This window comes from Rhincodon typus, chromosome 3 (genome assembly GCF_021869965.1).
Source record: "Rhincodon typus isolate 14 chromosome 3, sRhiTyp1.1, whole genome shotgun sequence".
NCBI lineage: Eukaryota > Metazoa > Chordata > Chondrichthyes > Orectolobiformes > Rhincodontidae > Rhincodon > Rhincodon typus.
The window spans coordinates 5,091,854-5,110,627 of record NC_063334.1 but is presented as its reverse complement, the minus strand read 5'-3'; the positions used below and the strand labels follow the sequence as shown (position 1 = coordinate 5,110,627).

General features: G+C 40.5%; 1 protein-coding gene across 3 annotated transcripts in view; it reads left to right on the top strand.

The window, feature by feature from the left end:
* Window positions 1-18,774, top strand: part of LOC109926779 (beta-amyrin 11-oxidase-like) — a 105,064-nt gene that overhangs the window by 21,152 nt on the left and 65,138 nt on the right. For 2 of the 3 annotated variants that reach the window (XM_048595413.1, XM_048595414.1), the window contains 2 exons: window positions 6,430-6,514; window positions 7,602-7,637. In XM_048595413.1, the coding sequence (XP_048451370.1) occupies window positions 6,430-6,514; window positions 7,602-7,637 (121 nt within the window). Of the gene's footprint in view, window positions 1-6,429; window positions 6,515-7,601; window positions 7,638-15,690; window positions 15,951-18,774 lie in introns of those variants that run through there. The other variant, XM_048595415.1, reaches the window with a different exon arrangement.

Sequence of the window (18,774 nt, the reverse complement as noted above, 5' to 3'; positions counted from 1 at the left end):
GCCTCAGCATGAAAAGAGCACCTTGACTCCTTTGTTCTGTTTCTTCCTCCCTTATGCTTTAAAGTAAAAGTACAGCCAGTCTGCTGCTTTATCCCTCCCTCTAAATGCTTGATTATGAAATTAAAACAATGCACAAGTGGTTTAAATAAATTCCAGGCATAACATTTACATAACATTTCAGATTGATGTGTGGAGGGACGTATACAGTCAATTTTCAAGGAAGAGCCTCTGGTTAGAGCCCATAGTAAATGCATATTGAAAAACTTGCATGTGCTCTTATGGGGTTAAAATTGTATCAGAGATAGTAGGAACTGCAGATGCTAGAGAATCTGAGATAACAAGGTGTAGAGCTGGATGAACACAGCAGGCCAAGCAGCATCACAGGAGCAGGAAGGCTGACATTTTCTGAAGAAGGGTCTAGGCCCGAAACGTCAGCCTTCTTGCTCCTATGATGCTGCTTGGCCTGCTGTGTTCATCCAGCTCTACACCTTGTTATCTCTGTGCTCTTATGGTACTGGCAAGTTGTAGTGACTGTGCACAAATTCTTCATATGAGCGCATCACATGAAGAGCTGGTTGAACGGGATTGTGTTAATTTTAAGAAATCTATACAGGAAAGCGGAATATCACCTGAGTTGCAGTTTTCACTGCTCCTGTTGAAACTACAAGTTCCTCAATCTGCTCAAAGTCTTAAAATAGTAGATACAGCTGTGAGTTTCCAAGAATATGAATGATTCATTTGCTGATATAAAATAGCAAGAAAACTTGCAGTGTTTCCTGTTTTATTGACAACAGAACGAGGGGGAAGAAAACAAAGGAATTACCTGACTAATACCACAATAAATCCCTAGATGATGAGTCAGATGTTATTCTCCTATAGCCTCAGAGGGTTTCTCAAAATGCTTAATCAGTCATTTTGTTGTCAACATAATGATCGAGTGGACCCAACACGATACGTTTATCTTACAGATCTGTGTAATTGGTGTTTTTGTTTGTTTCATTTTAAAGAACTGCTTATGACTGGTGTTTCTCAAACCTTCTCGGTCACAGGAGTTTTGCGTACAGGGCAGTGTATTACCATACATCAATTGATTGCAATTCCTGCAAAATGACGAGTCTCTGACTTACACCTTATAACTTTAAGGATCCATCAGCTCTGTGACTGGTTCAGTACTCTAGCCCAAGAGTTTCATATGTATATGGTCACAATGGTGCATTTCTTGAAATTGTTTAAAATTCTAATCATAGAAGGACTAGTGGTGTTGCTTCATGTATTGAGGAGCATCTTTCTTAGGTGACTATCTAGATTCTAGGCTCTAAGGCTGTTACTACTGTGGGATATTGCCTTGCACATCTGACCCACAAGTCTTGTGATGGACTTGGATACGTACCTTCACTTTACTTGTTGAGCCAATCTTCCAGAGCTAGAAATTCTGACCAGGCACCTTACATATTGTGATGAATTATTTGATAACTTTGAGATTCCCAGCTTTGCCATTGGAATCCAGGTTGTGAGGTGCTAATCTCATGTCTCAATCACAGCGTCTTGACAAACATGACAGATTGTATGGTTGCAAATTGTCAACCTTAATCAGTTACCAGCTTTATGGGTTATCAAATCTTGCAAAGTATCTTGGCATTCTTTCAGAACACTGTGCCAATAAAGTTACTGTTAATCACATTCAACAAACCAAATAAGTCTCCTAAATCAGCCTGACATTTTGACCAAGGCCTAGCTACAAATTCATGTAATAACTCTTTACCTTGAAAACCACAATGAGTCAAATTATAACACCTCACAATGTATTTTTCAAGCTGTTTTGTCATCCTGGACCAATAGAGGTTGTCACTGCCTGTGGATACAATCTTTTGTGCCATTGTTGAATGAACTACTTAATTCTTACACAAAACACTTGGTACCGTTCATTGTTTGTGTTTTGAATATTTATCGTAAGGGGGATAGCAGTTGGATACCTCCAACAGAAGCCCCAATCAGCACAAGTGAACACACAGTTGTTTCTCAACCAGGTCCCCTCCTTCAGCACGCTGAAGATGTTGCCAGTATGAGTCTCCAACTGGAAGGAATTTGTGATGAATAATTTCTTTCAGTTCACTTGTAAAACCACAAGCATTAATGTTTGGCAGGTGTGCTTTGCTCACTGTTTGATAGTCTTGTCTTTTTTCTCTATTGTTTTAGAAGATAATTTCAGGCAAGCCCTTTGAAGATTTAAGAGATTCTTTGAAGTCTCTTGAACCTTGTTTTATTGGCTTGAGAGCAATTGGCTTTAAAAGGGCAGTGATTTACTTATATTTTTACCTTTTAACAATTGTAGTATCCTGTGGTAAATTTGAAATTAGGCCACGTTTGCTGATACCGAAACCGCAGGGCAACTGCGCCTGTGTGCCTACTTGGAAACTCATCTGAGTACGGTTCTAGAATCTTCATGTTGTTGCATCATGTGCAAAGTGTACACTGCATGTTTGCACAGAAAAGGTGTGACATTGCGGTGGGATTCTTTCCCCACCCACACCTGCTGATCAGTCTCCCTCTTCTTCCCCATTCTGATCTCTTTCTGTTTTTCTTCCTCTTCTGTGTCTCTCTCTCTCTTCCCCTTTTCTCTTGCTCTCCTTTTGCACTCGATATCTCTCTTCCTCCCCCCTCCACTTGCCCAATCTTTCTTCCATCAACACCTCCCTCGCTAAATCTGTCTCAGCACCACCACAACTACCCCCCACCTCGCCCTGTTCCTGATTTCCACCGAAACTGCACATGCATGAAATTTAGGTGTACAATTGAAACACTAGCGCATGCATAAGCATCTCCCTAGAGCGTGCTGCACATACTTCTCAGTGTCAGCAAACGCAGCCTTGAAATTATATCAGTTATGAGCAGCTTTCTTGATCAGTGCATATCTTTGCTCTTAATGCTTTTGATGTACCCACAAATGGTTCTGTAGCAGTACTGCTCCAGGTCCAGATCGAGATGTGTCACATTGCAATGTTCTCTTTGAGACTGTAATACCCAAGTACTGACAAGTTGGTGAGCTCTACTCTGAGTCCTTGCAGACTCATTTTTCCATAAGAAGCATTTTGTATTCACATCTCTAAGCAGAATTGCTTGCGTGGATATTGTGTGAGTCCAACCAGTTATTGAATTGTTGCTGTGTTAGTTATGTCAGCTTCTCCAAAACCATTTTATCTTTGGTTAAATGTAAATAAAGGCCCCTTTCCCCTTGAAACAAGTCCAATAAAATAGCTTCTATGCAAGAAATTCCACTTTGACAACGTTTAGCACCACTCCACAATTATTGTCTTAATATCAATATAGCTGTTCTAGGTTTTTTATTAAAGGCAATTAATTGCTACTTCAAATTCTCTTCAAACCAACTGTCACAAGATCGCATGCAAAACCACTGTCCTTGCAGTCCTTCCACAAGCCTGTGCATCTTGGCGTCTGGCTGATCTTAAATGTCATATGCCTTCAGTGGTATTGTCCAAATGCCCATTTTGACCATCAAGCCATGAGTGTATTAGCACCCGGGGACCGGTAGCTACATCTTCTTCATTGGATGGGAGATAATGTCTTGTTGGCCTTTTAATTGAGGTTTAAAGAAAGCATATACGTAGAAAGCATAGCATTCTTAAGCATGTCTACCATTGAATCGGTCTGCAAGGTTGTCATCATTGCAAAGACAAAAATGTTCTGACTCACTTGACAACTAACAGTTTGCTTCAGTGTATTCTTTCGGAGCAGCTGCACATGCCAGTGGGAAATGTGAAGCAAATTTTGATGCACCTTTTTCATTTGAGCAATATTTGTGTGCAACCTGATGGGTTATTGCCTATTGATTGATGTGTGAAGTGTGGATGGAAAGGTAGGATTCTCACTAAGTCTTAAAGATTGCTGTAAAGCTTCCCAAAGCCTAATTTTGGGCAGGAAGTTTTTGCTTATTTGCAATTTCTCCTTGAGGATTTTGTTGTTTTCTTGAAATGACGGCCGAGCAGCTTTGGCTACTCTGTACAGTTATTGAAGAGACAATGCAAGATCATGCCTGTCCATGAAATGTCTGCAGACTTAACTCAATGGTCCGGCTTAAATGAACCAGTGTAACTTCCTGTTCCCAGCATCCTGATGTTGTAGAGAATCCAAGGTTTGTATCTCTTTGAGATTTCTGTTCAGAATGATGATTCTGCATCAACTTTATTGTAAAAGGAGGCTTTATAGAGCGTTGCACTTGAATTGGTCAGCTGGAATGTTTTCACATGTACAGGCAAGTATTGAAATTTGATTTAGGATATCTGTCCTCCCCACCAACAAACAACACCCCTCCACCCCCACACGTGCACGCACACGCTTGCTTTCTCTCTCCCTTTCCCCTACTCCCCCAGCATTGACACCATATACTGTCAGATCTATGAACATCCATGCTAATCCTGCATCAGGGTCTTTTAAGACATGAGAGGACCCATAGAAGACAGTAACATTGCTTACATCTTGCACGTCATTCACTAATTTTTGTTGACTCCATATTTATCAATCACTTTAGACAGTAAAGTGAAGCTCCTTGGAAATATGTGGAGATGACTTCCCAAAATGGTTCCAGGGATGAGGAAATTCAGCAACAAGGTTAGGTTGGGAAACTGACTTTGTTCTCTTTGGAACAAAGGAGGTTGCAGGAAGTGCTCCTGGCTATGTACAAGATTATGACTGCTTTAAATAAAGTGTTCTGTTTAGTGAATGGCAGAAGGACTAGGAGACACTAATATAAGGTTTTGGTCAATGGATGTGAGGGGTGGATTTGAGGATGAATATATTTTTAACTGAGCTGGGAAGCGCAGAACTTGTACAGTAATTGGTGGACTTGGCAAGGCCGGTGAATGGCAGAGATATGGGCACTCGCTGCCTTTTGTTTTCAAAGCCTGGCCCTAGGGCCTTGCACATCATGTACTGAGGGCAACAAGGGGTCAAAAACAGTCACTGGGGAGCCTCTAGTTTCCCTCTCCTGGCTTTCTAGTGACCAGGTTTGAAGCAGAGCAGAAAAAAAGCACAAAGAGAGAGAGAGACAAATGCAGCACACTACCAATTCATCTAAAAAATACATCTTCCTTCACAATTTGTCCTTCTCACTTCTACTTTTGAATTGGCGCTCTAATGTTACTTATCCATATAGCGTTTATTGGATGGGATATCCAATTTATGGTGTAATGAATACCATCCACTTAAGGCCACATATTGTATCTGAAAGACAAGATGAAAGGCTGCCCACAGAGTTACCAAAAATGCCATTTTAAAACCCACCATGTGAATGGCAATATTTTTCTTTCAATTAATTTGGTATTTCAGTAACATTTAGTGACTTATTTTGTTTTGAAAGCTTTTTCAACTAATAATGCACAGTGCCGCACACGTATGATATAGTGGTCACCTTGTACACGTTTTTTTTAAATCTGATAAGAACTGTCTGCAGGAACCTAACTCAGACTTTGATGTTGATTTCTGTTGAAAACTACGCTTTACTTGAAGTCATTTCACTTAAAGCTGTGATTTTCAGGAACACAAACACAGCTTTAAGTAAGGACTCGCTGTATTCAAGAGTGAATATCTATAAAGTACTTGCTAATATGTGAGTATTAAAAAGATAATGGTCGTAAACTGTTAGTTTGACTCAGTTGGCAGGAGTTCTCTGTCTCTGAGTCTTCTGCTTCTGCTTTCTGCTGATTAATGTTGTAATCCACCGATGTTTATGACTGTGCTTAACAATGTGATAATAACCATGTAATCTCATCATGTGATTTTGAATGCGAGATTATAAATTGGTCAACGCACCAGGAACAACTTTCCCTACCCCTCCTCAAATAATGCCAGGTGGAGCCGAAGTGCTGCATTATTAGAGAGAATGTGATTCAAAATTCAGAACTTGTCCAAATAATGGGTCCCATTGGCAACAATTGTCAAAATGCAGATAATTCTTCCTGGTGCTCTTGCGCAGAAATGAATCTCAATTAATTCTAATGAAACGAGATTAAGTTGTCACATGCTGTTTATGGAACCTTGCTATATGTAAATTGGCTGCTGTGTTGTCTATATAACAGTAACTATACTTCAAAAATAATTATTTGAAATTCTGTTTTACATTACACTGTCTGACCTAATCATTCTTTGTTGACATTCATCCCTGTAATCCAAATAATAATCCTCATGCCATATGACTCTTATTCTCATCCCTTTTTCCTTCAACTACCTATCAATGCCATTCTGCTTAAACCTGTCTGATAATGTATTCCACATTCGTTAGCTGTGAAACACTGTAAAATGTGGCTCACTGGTTAGTAGACTTTAAGCCAATCCGTAAAATCAATGCATAGCTTTATTGAACAATTTTTAGTGGGTGTTTTTAACAGAGGTCTTTTTTTCCTTCCTGGTCTTTAGGAGAAGAAGCTCAGTTATTAAGGCTGTCATTAATGCAACTTTTTAGAGGCAAGGCTGTTGATACCTATGCAGATTATGTTAACAGGTAGGTATCTTTGTGCACATTGAATACACAAGACTGATTGTGAATGTATAATTGAGCTATGTTCCAAAACTAGAACTTTGTGGAATTTTTTTCATGTGTCAGAAATGTCATGCTTATTTGGATGCATTAATGTACTTAAATAAATACAATGTATTGAGGTAGAATATTGTAGGCCTTGAAAATCTGTGGCAGTTCCTGTGAACTCCTGCTGCAAGTTTTCTGGAACAGCTCCAAACTCCGTCAGGTTTCAGATGCACCAAGTCTTAGCCTTGATATGTTTTCTGGGAAGGCTTTGCGGGGACATCGATTTAAGTAATTGGTACTCCGAAGACTGAGTGCTGCTCAGTTATGATCTAGTTTAGTAGTGGGGCAGTATACCTGACTTGATTTGACCAGTAAATATCACTAGATTCAAAATAGATCTGGAAGATTGATTCTATTATAGAATCAGAGAATCCCCACATTGCGGAAAGTGGCCATTTGGCCCATCGTATTTGCACGGATCGTCCAAAGAGCATCTCCCCTAGAGCTAGACCCCACCCTAGCCCCATAACCTCACATTTACCATGGCTAGCCCACCTGGCCTGTACGCTACAGGACAATTTTTTAGCATGGCCAAACCACCTAATCTGCACATCTTTGGACTGTGGAAAGAAACTGAAGCACCTGACAGAAACCCATGCAGACACAGGGACAATTGTGAAAACTCACCCAAGGCTAGAATCAAACCCGGATTCCTGGTGCTGTGTGATAGCAGTGCTAACTACTGAGCCACTGTGCCTCAATACATTCTTTAATTACTTGCTCTTGATTTATACAAACTCTCAGCAATTGGGTTGATTTTCCAAGATTCTGCTTTGGGCACAGCCATTAGATAGAAGAATTCCCTTTAATGTCTGGGATCTCTGGAACAATGCTAGTCACAGACAGCTAGCCACACTGGCTCCTGCACCCAGTGATTCAACTCCTGATCATGTTCAGTCTGTGCTAGGAGTGAAGTCTCAGAAAAAGTAGTTGGTATCTCTTTTTAACTGTGGATTTTCTACTAAAAGTTTATTTTTCTAAGTGACTTTGTTTTATTATTCAGGGTTTGTATAAGGAATCTGAAAGAACTCTCGCTGAGGTAAGAACACAATTTAATGTATCTAATCTCAGTTTTTCGGTGGGATTAAGAGATGATCCCAACTTTTTTGACTAGTTCCTCAGCTATCATTTGGACTGTAGAGGTCACTTTTTTTTTGGCAGTTTATAATCGAAGGTTACGAATGCTCTGGCCGGCATTTCACATTTCAAAACAATTCTTGGATAATTTTGTTCAGATTTTCTTTATCCAACTCCTTTTTTATTAGCTTTTCTTTAAAGTGGTAAAATCTCTTCATATGCTTACACTGCATGGTTTCCAGTGATTTATTCCCCAGCATTTTAATAGTCTGACAAATATCTATTTCAATTTTTTTGTCCCCTGCCCATAACACTCCATGCCGCTCCATTTCTTCTCTTGACTATATGCTTAATGTTTCTTAAACATCCCTGACTTCTACAGACCTCCAAATGCTGCATTTCCTTGATCACCCTTGTTTCTGTGAATTCCTCCAGTCACAAACTCTCCTACCATCTAATTTTGATTCCTTTATATGTTCCCACTGCCTTCACCTCCCCAGCAATGGCCTTCAACTGCTAGAACCTAAGTTCTGCAATTCCTAATCCAGATTTCATTGGTCATTCTCTCTGTCTAACATCTTGAATAAAGCTTATCACCACATTGTCTTATAGCTTCCTTGGATATAAAAACAGTGGATAGAGAGAAGTTGTTCCCTGTGGTGCTGATCGAGAAACAGGATTTGATTTAAGATGGCTGGCAACAGAAACAACAGCGCCTTGAGGAAACTATTTTCCAAACCACAAGTGATTCAGATCTGGAATGCTTTAGCTGGGAGTATAGTGGAGACAGGTACAACTGGGGCTTTCTAAAGGGAATTGGATTAGCACATGGAGAGAATTTGCAGGGTGCTGGTGAAAGTGCAGGGGAATGTGATTAGCTGAGCTTCTCCTTCAGGGAACCTGCACATATACATGGTGAACTCAATGGGGGCCTCCAATCAATAATCATTAGGATTCCTTGGCTTGGCACCAATTTTAGACTGATTTGTGTTCTGTAAAGAACTTTGGGATGACTTACTACATGAACAGTTTTCGATTGCACCTTTGGAATCAGCCACTGCAAACACACTAAGAATTTTCTCGATCACCACTTGCTCAAAAAATATGAGAAAATTAACCACTTCTAACTTGCACACTGGAAATTTCTCCAAGGATTGGATGTTGGAATATCACAAATATTAACATTTTGAATTAATTTGGTGGCCAGTGCAATTCTCTTTTCCTGATGGTCACACAGTTATGGAGTTTGGTGGAAGCGAATATAGTAGAGCCTTTCAAATGGTAACTGGAAACATGCTGAAAACTGGAAAAAATTAGAGCTGCAGGGTGGAACAGGACGAACTGTAGCTTGTTCAAAGGCATGAAAAGTGAGCTGAACAACAATTTGCTGCGTTATAAAATTTTCTAATATTCCTTTTCACTGTTGTACTGGTGACTCTATTTTCATGAACACACGGACTGCCAATCAGTCTTTGTTTACTTAATCAAAAGTTATCATAATTTTTAAAAATTATATCAAGCTACATCTTGACTTGCTATATCTCCAGTCTGTGTTAGCAATGTTTTCCCATTCCTGGTCATTAGAACTATAATAAGCAGTATAGTGGTTTTCACTCAAGATGATGTACCAAACTCCAGTTGTTAAGTCATTTAGATTTTTGAATTTCATAGATCAGAGATCATAGAATCCCTACAGTGTGGAAACAGGCCCTTCGGCCCAACAACTCCACACCGAACCTCAGAGCATCCCACCCAGACCCATTGCCCTATAACCCCTGAACACTATGGGCAATTTAGCCTGGCCAATCCACCTAACACCCCACATCTCTGGATTGTGGGAGGAAACCAGAGCACCCAGAGGAAACCCACGCAGACACAGGGAGAATGTGCAAACTCCACACAGCCAGTCGAGGGTGGAATTGAACCCGGGTTGCTGGTGCTGTGAGGCAGCAGTGCTAACCACTGAGCCACTTTGCCGCCCTTAACCTCTCCCTTCATCTGAGGTCAGGTGACTATTAGGTTAAACCACCCAGTTATCTCTCTCTAATGAGAGAGCAGCCCTACCGTCTGGCGACTTTACTCTTTGGCTATTTCTTTTCCTGCACATTTTTGAGGCTGCAACATGGCCAAAAATGAAAGCTGAGAATCTCTCCGAATTGGTGCTTGAGCCTCTTCTGCATATCCAGTAAGAGTTCCATCTGTCCAGCTTGTGCAAGCAGCTTAACAAAGGAAACATTTCAGTTTTGAGCTGACTGCCTCATGATCACTGGCCTTCAAATAACTTTCACTCTTCACTAGCTCCACATTGAAAGAAGGCTTCTTTTTAATTCTACCCTCTCTGCTGACTAAGCAACATCCAAGTCAACTTCTTAGATCAGTCCATTTTCTAGAAAGTGGGTTTTGTCCATTTTGTTATCCTGCTTGTCTTTGAGAAGTCTCTTGCTCATGTGACTGTAGAAGTTTGAGGTTTTGATTCCTTATATTTGGTACAAATCCACTGAGAGCAGAAGTGGATTAACATTTTCTTTGCAGTGTATTATTTTCAAGCTAAGCAATACCTGTTTGTCATAAGGGGATAACAAGAACTGCAGATGCTGGAGTCAGAGTCTAGCACATTGTGGAGCTGGAGGAACACAGCAGGTCAGGCAGCATCAGAGGAGCACGAAAGTGAATGTTTCAATCCTGACCCGAAACGTCGACTTTCCTTCTCTGATGCTGCCTGACCTGATACACCTGTGTTAGAATCTGTTTGTCTATATTCTTTTTTTCATGTCTGTTGATCATCCAGGCTTAGGAGTGAAATAACTCCACAGAGGCCAGTATCCTATCACCAAATCACACTTTGTTTACAAGTGGAGAGCCAACTCTGACTGAACAGGATCTCTGGCACGCTAGTTCTTATCTCTCATCCAGGGCTCCTTGATTGGACAAGGTTAACAGCCCCAATCAGGGAACTCATATTCTATGATGCCCACCTGGCTGACCTTGTTACAATCACTAGACTAGGCCTCTGGTGAGACTCCTTTACTGAAGATGTTCTTAAAAAATCAATGACCGCTACATTTACCTTAACCATCCGTTGACTTACTTACTCTAACTGAAATTGTAAAATTTAATTTGCTTTTTTAACAAACTCATTCTAGTTGCTTTCAATAAACCCATCCATTTTCAAATGCTTTCTAAAACAGAAATCTTGTGTTAAGTGGCAAAATCCTTTTGTGCCAGAAGTGAGTGGGTTTGATAAGCACCTGAAGTGAGAATTTGCATGGTTCTGGTGAAAGTGCAGGGGAATAGGATTAGCTGAGTTTCTCCCTTGAAGAACCTGCGCACACATGCTGAACAGAATGGCTGTGTCCTGTACATGATTTGATTGTACAATGATTTTGATTCCTTGGCTTGGCACCAATTTTGAATTGCTTGATAATGCTTTGATAAAGAACCTTTGGAAGATTTAGTACATTAACAGTTTTAGGTTGCACTTTTGGAATCAGCCACTTCGGACACTCTGTTATAATTCTTGATGACTGCTTTTGACGTGTTACAATTGTAGAGAAGTGCAGCAACCAGCATGTGCATTGCTAGTAATAAGATATATGTCAAATTTAATTTTTTATTGATGGCAATTGATAAATTTTGGTCAGGACATTGGGTGAACTTCCTTGCTTTTTGTTTGAGTACTATCCTGTGATCTTTTGTGTCACCCTCAGGTCTCACATTAGAGCCCTGGTTTAATGTTTCAGCCAAAGGAAGCACCTCCCTCCCGCCCAGATTAACTCTTCCATCAGGCAGAAGCTTAAACAAAAGCTTAAACACATGTACCAACAGGTTCAAGAACACCACCTTCCCTGCTATAATTAGACTTCTGAATGGACCTCTCAAATTTCAAATCTAGTGTTGATCTTGTTTTTTATGCACCTTCTTTGCAGCTGTAACTTTGTATTCCTCCTTGCTCTGTGTTCAATCACCCAGTGATCGTTGTATGGTATGATCCTCCTGTACTGCATGCAAAACAGAACTTTTCACTGCACCTAGGTACATGTGTCAAAAATAGATCAAATCAAAATCAAATCCATATAATAGTCAGATTAAAGGGAGGAAGGTCGAAAGGTCCAAATATGGCACTGGGATAAGGCGAAGGTTTCCCTGGGACATAGGAACGTGTTTTGTTGTGCTGCAGACTGGAAGAAGTCCTGAGTATACCATATTATTGTACAATCTTAGGTATTTTTAAATCTTGTACTTCACTCTAACTGCCTCTGCAAGATCTCTGCCTATGCTTGGTGGTCACAGTCCCCATACTTTTGTGCCATTATGTATCTATTCAATAGTCAGCAACTTTGCTTTCCCAGGCACTGAGAGTTCCAAATGCCTTTTGAAACGCAGTTGCTTTTGTTCTGCTAGTGAATCTAGCAAACACATTGCATGCAACAAATAAGTCAACTGACTAACTAATTTATTTCTGGTTGAGGTTGAAAATGGTCACCAATGCTGAACATTGAAGGTGGACATATTATCAACTTTGTAGGCTTTTGCAATGAACAGGAGTACCTGTTTATCTGTCAGTATCTCTACTTGATCTTTTACTTGACCTGATCTAGTAAGTTTGACATCAGTTTAACATCTTACAGTGATATTTCCAGTTTTGTACAATGGTATCCAGTTGGAAATTTGTTAGTTTTGAGGTGATGTTATGCTTCCTTTCATTCATTTGCAAACTCTCAAATGCAAGTTTTTTGAGGACCATTGCATACAGACAACATTTTGGAATGCAATGATTTTTAAAATTTTGCACAATTAATTTCTTGATATTTTTGAGAGTGGAATCCTGATGCGGTTTAATTAACAGTGAAAAATCAGTTTATCACAAGTTGGCAATTTTTTTAATGAGAATCTTCAGTTCACCTTTAGACTACTCCACTTTCAAATAATTAAAAAATTCCTGTAAAACTAGATGTTGATTTGGCCACGGTTGTGTGTGCACCCCTGGCCTGGCTTGCACTGTGCTATTGCATGTGTCATTTTTCTCATCAAGAGAGTCATTGGTGAACACCCCATCTCCCACCAAACACAGCCTCTCACCCTTATTTACTGGTCGCTACTGATTTCTGCTTGATGATTTCATCACTGTTTCTACCTCAAACTCGAGATGAAATTTCTGCTTGTGCCCTGCTGTCCAGCTGTCTCTTGCTTACCTCTGGTCCCAAGCCCTCACTGCCCACTCACAAGCTGCAGTCCTCATTTCCATTTTATTCATAGATACTGCCAGATCAGCATCTATTACAGTGTTCCTCGAGAGATTCCCATGCTTGATATTACTCCTAGAGTTTTCTGCTTACGCTGTTTTCTAGTTGGTGAACCTGGGAGCCATTCCTACCCCTTTCCACATCATCTTTCTGTTTTGGCTGGATTTGGAAATTGCAGCTATGTAGGACTTTGCCTGCCATGTCAACACCGCAATGCACATACATATGCAGAAAGTGCACCCTCTGCCGGATCATATGGTGCACTCTTTCATTTTTCTTAAACAGTTAAAATATTTATTAGTTTTTCCAAGGTCATCTAGTTGTGCCTTTGTAGCAAAACAAAACCAAGCAATTTCAAAGGATTGGAAACAACATGTGCTTAATTTGGTCATGGATACAGCCTGCAATTTTTTTCTCTAAAACCAAGATCAACCAAACTAGCACAAAAGATTTTGGGAAGTTGATTTGTGCAAGATGTAATTTAAACTTCAAATTCTGAAATCTTTTGCCACACTTGGCCATTTTTAGTCATGATCCTGGGTAAACCAATGAAATTTAGCAGAAATGCCATCTCAGCATCTTTAAGCTGGCACCTCCAGTCCTTCCGTAATGTGGCAAACTGTCTGCCTGGACTATCTTCTTTACTTCCATTAAGACTGCTGTTCCTGAGGCCAGCAGTTAGTTGACAAAACCTGTTCTTTTAGATTTATTGGATGTTGAAGTCTCCCCTTGCTGAATATCCATCTCCACAGTCCAGTCTCCAAGTGAAGTAAAACTGTGGGTTTGATAAGTACCACCATTACAATTTTTGCAAAGCTACCATGAATGTGTAACTTCTACTTAACCAGCACCTTTAATACGACGAAGGGGCTACACTCCGAAAGCTTGTATTTTCATATAAACCTGTTGGACTGTAATCTGGTGTTGTGTGGCTTCTGACCTCATTCACCCAAGTCCAACACTGGCACCTCCACATCAAAGTTAAGAAAGGTTACAGAAAGCTTTGTGGAAAAAAATGTGGTTTTAAAGTTTGGGAGTAAAGTAAGACAAAACCATCTAGGATTCCATATGTCACAGGTGATTGAAGACTGTGTTGAAAGGTGTGCTGAAGGGAGGAGGATTTAGAGGAGGCCCATCAGAAAGTATAAAGGATTGTAGAGGAAGGCTTAGTTAGGTTATAGATATATCAAATTTTTCTTTGTGTTTGAGGCAGGGAACTGACATAGTCCATTGAAGATGTGCTGATGGTGAACAGACCAGGATGTGAATTGTCTGGAATTTATTCAGTGTCGATGTGTAAAAATTGCTAAGTAGAGGGAGTTGAGTTGAGAAATAGCCAAGTCGTAGCAACAGATTTCAACAGCCATGGGAATAAGATAGGGCAGAAATAGTCAGTTAAAAAGTAAGCTGCAGACATACCAACCTGGTGATTTATCACTCAATAATCTATCTCAATCTCACGAGCAAGTTCTGAAACCTTGTGAATTGCTGCAGAGATTGCTCAAAACAGGTTTTTTGCTCTGTCAAATATTAATACTTGATGTTAGAATTGGAGCTAGTTAGGAAATATTTATCCAACTTCTGGAGGCACCACTTTAATGTGTATTTCCCTGCACTTTAAAAGTTTAAAACTGTTATTAATTATTAAATGCTTGATCTATTTGACTGACTCCAGTGCAATATGTACTTTTCACTCTGGGTTAGAATTAGAATGAAAATCAGGCAGTGGCTATTACTACACCTTTTCCAGCTGCTTTTGATTGTTGCTCAGGTAGCTAGGTTGCTGATTTGCTCTATGCTGGTCTGGGATGCGGTTGCAGAGAGTAGTACTGTATGGCCCTGAAGTTGCTGCTGAATTTTTGTTTTAATTTTGTGCCCATCCCCTCACTGCTTCCTACAAAGGAGGTAAGTATTGCAGGCACAGGATAGATGAAGCATATAAACAAGTACAACATTATAATTACTAAACAGTTGGTAAATTTTCATGCACAACTGTTGTGTAAAATCTGCACTGTATTTCTACAAAGTGTTAAATTATATATGTTTTTACTTTAATATTAATAAATTTTGTGGTATAGAATGATTTTATGCTCCATTTTTATTTACCTTCTGTGTTTTAAAATAGGAAAATTCTGAAGATAACCTTTTACTAAAATATTAACCTCCACATAAAGAAAACATCCAGCTGCTGCTGAATCATTGATATGTCTGTTTTGTTTCCATTTAATTTTATGGTTTGTTATGGAATAGTTTTATATTGTTGGGATAGGTTTATCATTGGCATTTTCATTTATGACCTATCATTTGATAACCAAGAAACATTGAAGGCTTAGTTTGTCCTGAGACTTAATGCTGTCATTTGGGTCTTAATTTACAGCTAAGTATATTTTTATATTTACTGCTTTTGTAGTTCCCGTGATAGTATGACATCTGCACCTTGGCTTTCTGTGTTTACATTAAAGACTCACTGCTGTGTTCTAGCAATAGAATCATGGGTGTACAAAATTCTGCTGACAGGATAAGGGAAGCACTTGCATCGGTTCCTTCAGTTAACATTGTACAAAGTTCATGTCTGATGACCACAATTGCAGAACTAACAAATGTAAAAGCATGGGCATCTTCTGCTTTCCTTATTAATTATGCAGCTGAGACTTTGGGTAATGATTAACGTGGAATCGAGTGTCAGGTGAGGCACCAGTGCCAGACTTTATGGCTTACATGCTGCTCGTGCCAAATTAAAAGCTCAGCTGCACACTACTTCAGATACGTCAAGTCAAGAACAACCCTTCACACTGTGGTGCTCGACATTGGCAATGTTGCAGAGGAAAGACAAGCTAGCTCCCTGCTTCTAGAACAAAAGATCAAGATGTGCTGGCAGGCATGGTGGTGAAGAGGCAAGCAGTCATTTTTCCTGATGACTGTGCCAACAGATCAAACAGGAATTGGGGCATAGGTCAGTGCTATGTTCCAAGTGAAAAAGGGATGCCCGGCAGAGCACAGAGGAGATCAGTGTTTGTTTGTGATCCACAAGGGTAAGTTCTTCTTTGGTACCTCTCACTCATGGCTAGTACTCTGTCTAATTCTACCACTGTGCAGGCTTCTCAATAAGGCACATGGACTACTCCTGTCAGTTTTTTTTTGCATCATTACTCGAGGACTCCCTCTCATCTCGTGCTTTCAAACTATTAAGCATTTGTACCCTCTAAGCTTCCCACTCACTGAGGACACTTCGTCACTTTGCTTGCTCATGCATGACCACAAACTGCTTCATCATCCGCTTCCATCATATTCAGTCCCTCCTTTGTCTCATTTCAAGAAGAACTGGCCCACCTCCAAGACTCCCTCAACAGCACCCGAAATGATCTACCCATAATACTTAGACCTGCAGGCCTGACTGTGGGCTGTCAATGGACTGCAAACACATGGTTCCCAGACTTTTGGTAGGACCAAGTGTCTGACTGGTCATCACCCCTGTACTAGAATTGGACTGGCCATTTGACTGAATGCTGTGGTACCCCGTGACTGACTGTCTTCCCCCGTTATCCCACCGAGGATTGTCCCTTTTGACTCCTCTACATGGCCGTTTGCTTACCACAAAAACTGCTGGAAAGTGCTGCAACTCTGTCGATGGTACCATGCTACATACAGAGATAATTTCTCCCCATTTGTGACTGATTAAATAACTGTTCAGTCCACCGCACCGTCTCAAGCTGTCTGCCTTTCTCTCTGAGCTAAGAAAGCAGTGCAAACCCTAGGCTGGCAGTACGCAACTGAACATTGAAGATGTTGAATGTTAAGAAAGCAATATGATCTATATAGTGGCTGGCAGCCCAACTCAGTAATTTAATCATTGTGTAGGAAGAAACAGAGGCTAGATCATCTCCAAGTAAATGCTAAAGTCAACAAGCAATAAGAAAGCAAGCAAGGAGCTGTAAGTTGGGTGTGTTATGGTCAGACCAAAGCTGTCCTGTGTAGATGCATGGCTGTCCCTGCAAACAAAGCGAATTAGCAGCAGTACGCAAGTAGTGGATGTTCATCAGCTCCAAAGTGAAGTATTGAAGGCCTGAGTTGGTCTGGGAGCAGGAGGGTGATGGTCATGGATCATGCAGGGATGTTGTCCCAGCCATTATACCACTCCTGCTTCTGGACAGCAATCCATGAGCTCTGGTTCACTCGTCAGGAATTTAGACCATCTAGTTTCACAACAAAGGAGAGGGGGAGAAATAGAAGTGGGCTGTGAATAGGGCAAGTTGGGGTTTGATGATATTCAAATACATGGAAATATCATTGCCTCTCCACGGGAAGATCTGAAGTTGCTATTTAAGGCTCATGCAGGGAAATGGGGAGAATTTTTCTTTGCATCAAGAATCTGATTTTCTTTTCGTTCTTGCTATTACTGTCACCTCACCGCAGAGGGGAAAATTCCACCTATGATTTTTATTCCAGGGAAGGACATGGCAGGCACATGCTGAAGTGGGGCCTAATACTCTTAAAGGCAGCCTGCCAAGTGCTGATTTCGGCTGGTTTAGAAGGCTTTTCTTGATTCTCTGGGATATCGATACTATAATTTTATTTGCCCCTTGCTCCTCACTTTTTCAACCACTCCACGTGCCTCTCCCCACCTAATCCTAATGGCCCTGCATAACCTCCATGCCAACTCAGCACTTCTATGTTCATGCACCGTACGCTGAAACAATGATCTCAATTGTATCAATTGCATTTGTTGCAAAGCTTGAAAATAGCACATTTGTCTTAACAAAACTCAATAAAAGTGTTGATCAGTCAGGACCAGAAGCAGAAACTACAATCACTTCAAACCTCTCTAATCTTGTATTAATAAACAGTAAACCATTGACAAATTAAATCTTAAGGGAAAATAGAGTTGTCAGTCAGGAAATATTTTCCTATGTCTGCAGCTGTCTCCAAATGATGGAAATCTGGATTTCCAACAAGATAGAGTTGGTAAGTGCTTGAAGTTGCTGCTGTGGATTATTTAAAAGCTTAGTTGATTGACACTTTTATTGGATAATTTTAACAACAGCTTTTTTTAAAATAAAGTTTTGGCTGTTTTGTTATAGCTTTGCTACAGATGCCATTGTTACATTTGGATTCATTGGTTCTGTTGCAGGGGCCATTGGGAGGGATCGATTGGAACGAGTTGAAATAGGAAGTGTTAGTAAGACCTTTTGAAATAATCTTTCAAAAGCTTCCCTCATCCAGACTATGGTTCACAAGCACTTGAAAAGCTGGCCTGAATCCTCAACAAGTGCAAGTGTCAGGCGATATCTAACTTTGCAACATAGCCAGCCAGGTCACGAGTGCAGGGTGGGACCTCATTTCCTGCACCCTTGTCCAATTCCAGTGAAAACTGAGGTGATAGGAACATGCGGTGTGAATCCTGGAATCTGGTCCTATCCTCAATTTTTAATAGTAAACTGAACAGAAAGTCACCTTTTTATTTTAGCTCTGTAGTCATAAAGGCTGATATTAATTAATTTTCTATTAAATGTAAAAAAGAAGACCTATGTCTACATGAGACAACAAGGTGCAGAGCTGGATGAACACAGCAGGCCAAGCAGCATCATAGGAGCAGAAAGGCTGACGTTTCGGGCCTAGACCCTTCATCAGAAATGGGGGAGGGGAAGGGGGTTCTGAAATAAATAGGGAGAGAGGGGGAGGCGGATAGAAGATGGATAGAGGAGAGGATAGGTGGAGAGGAAACAGACAGGTCGAAGAGGCGGGGATGGAGCCAGTAAAGGTGAGTGTAGGTGGGGAGTTAGGGAGGGGATAGGTCAGTCCAGGGAGGACGGACAGGTCAAGGGGGCGGGATGAGGTTAGTAGGTAGGAGATGGGGGT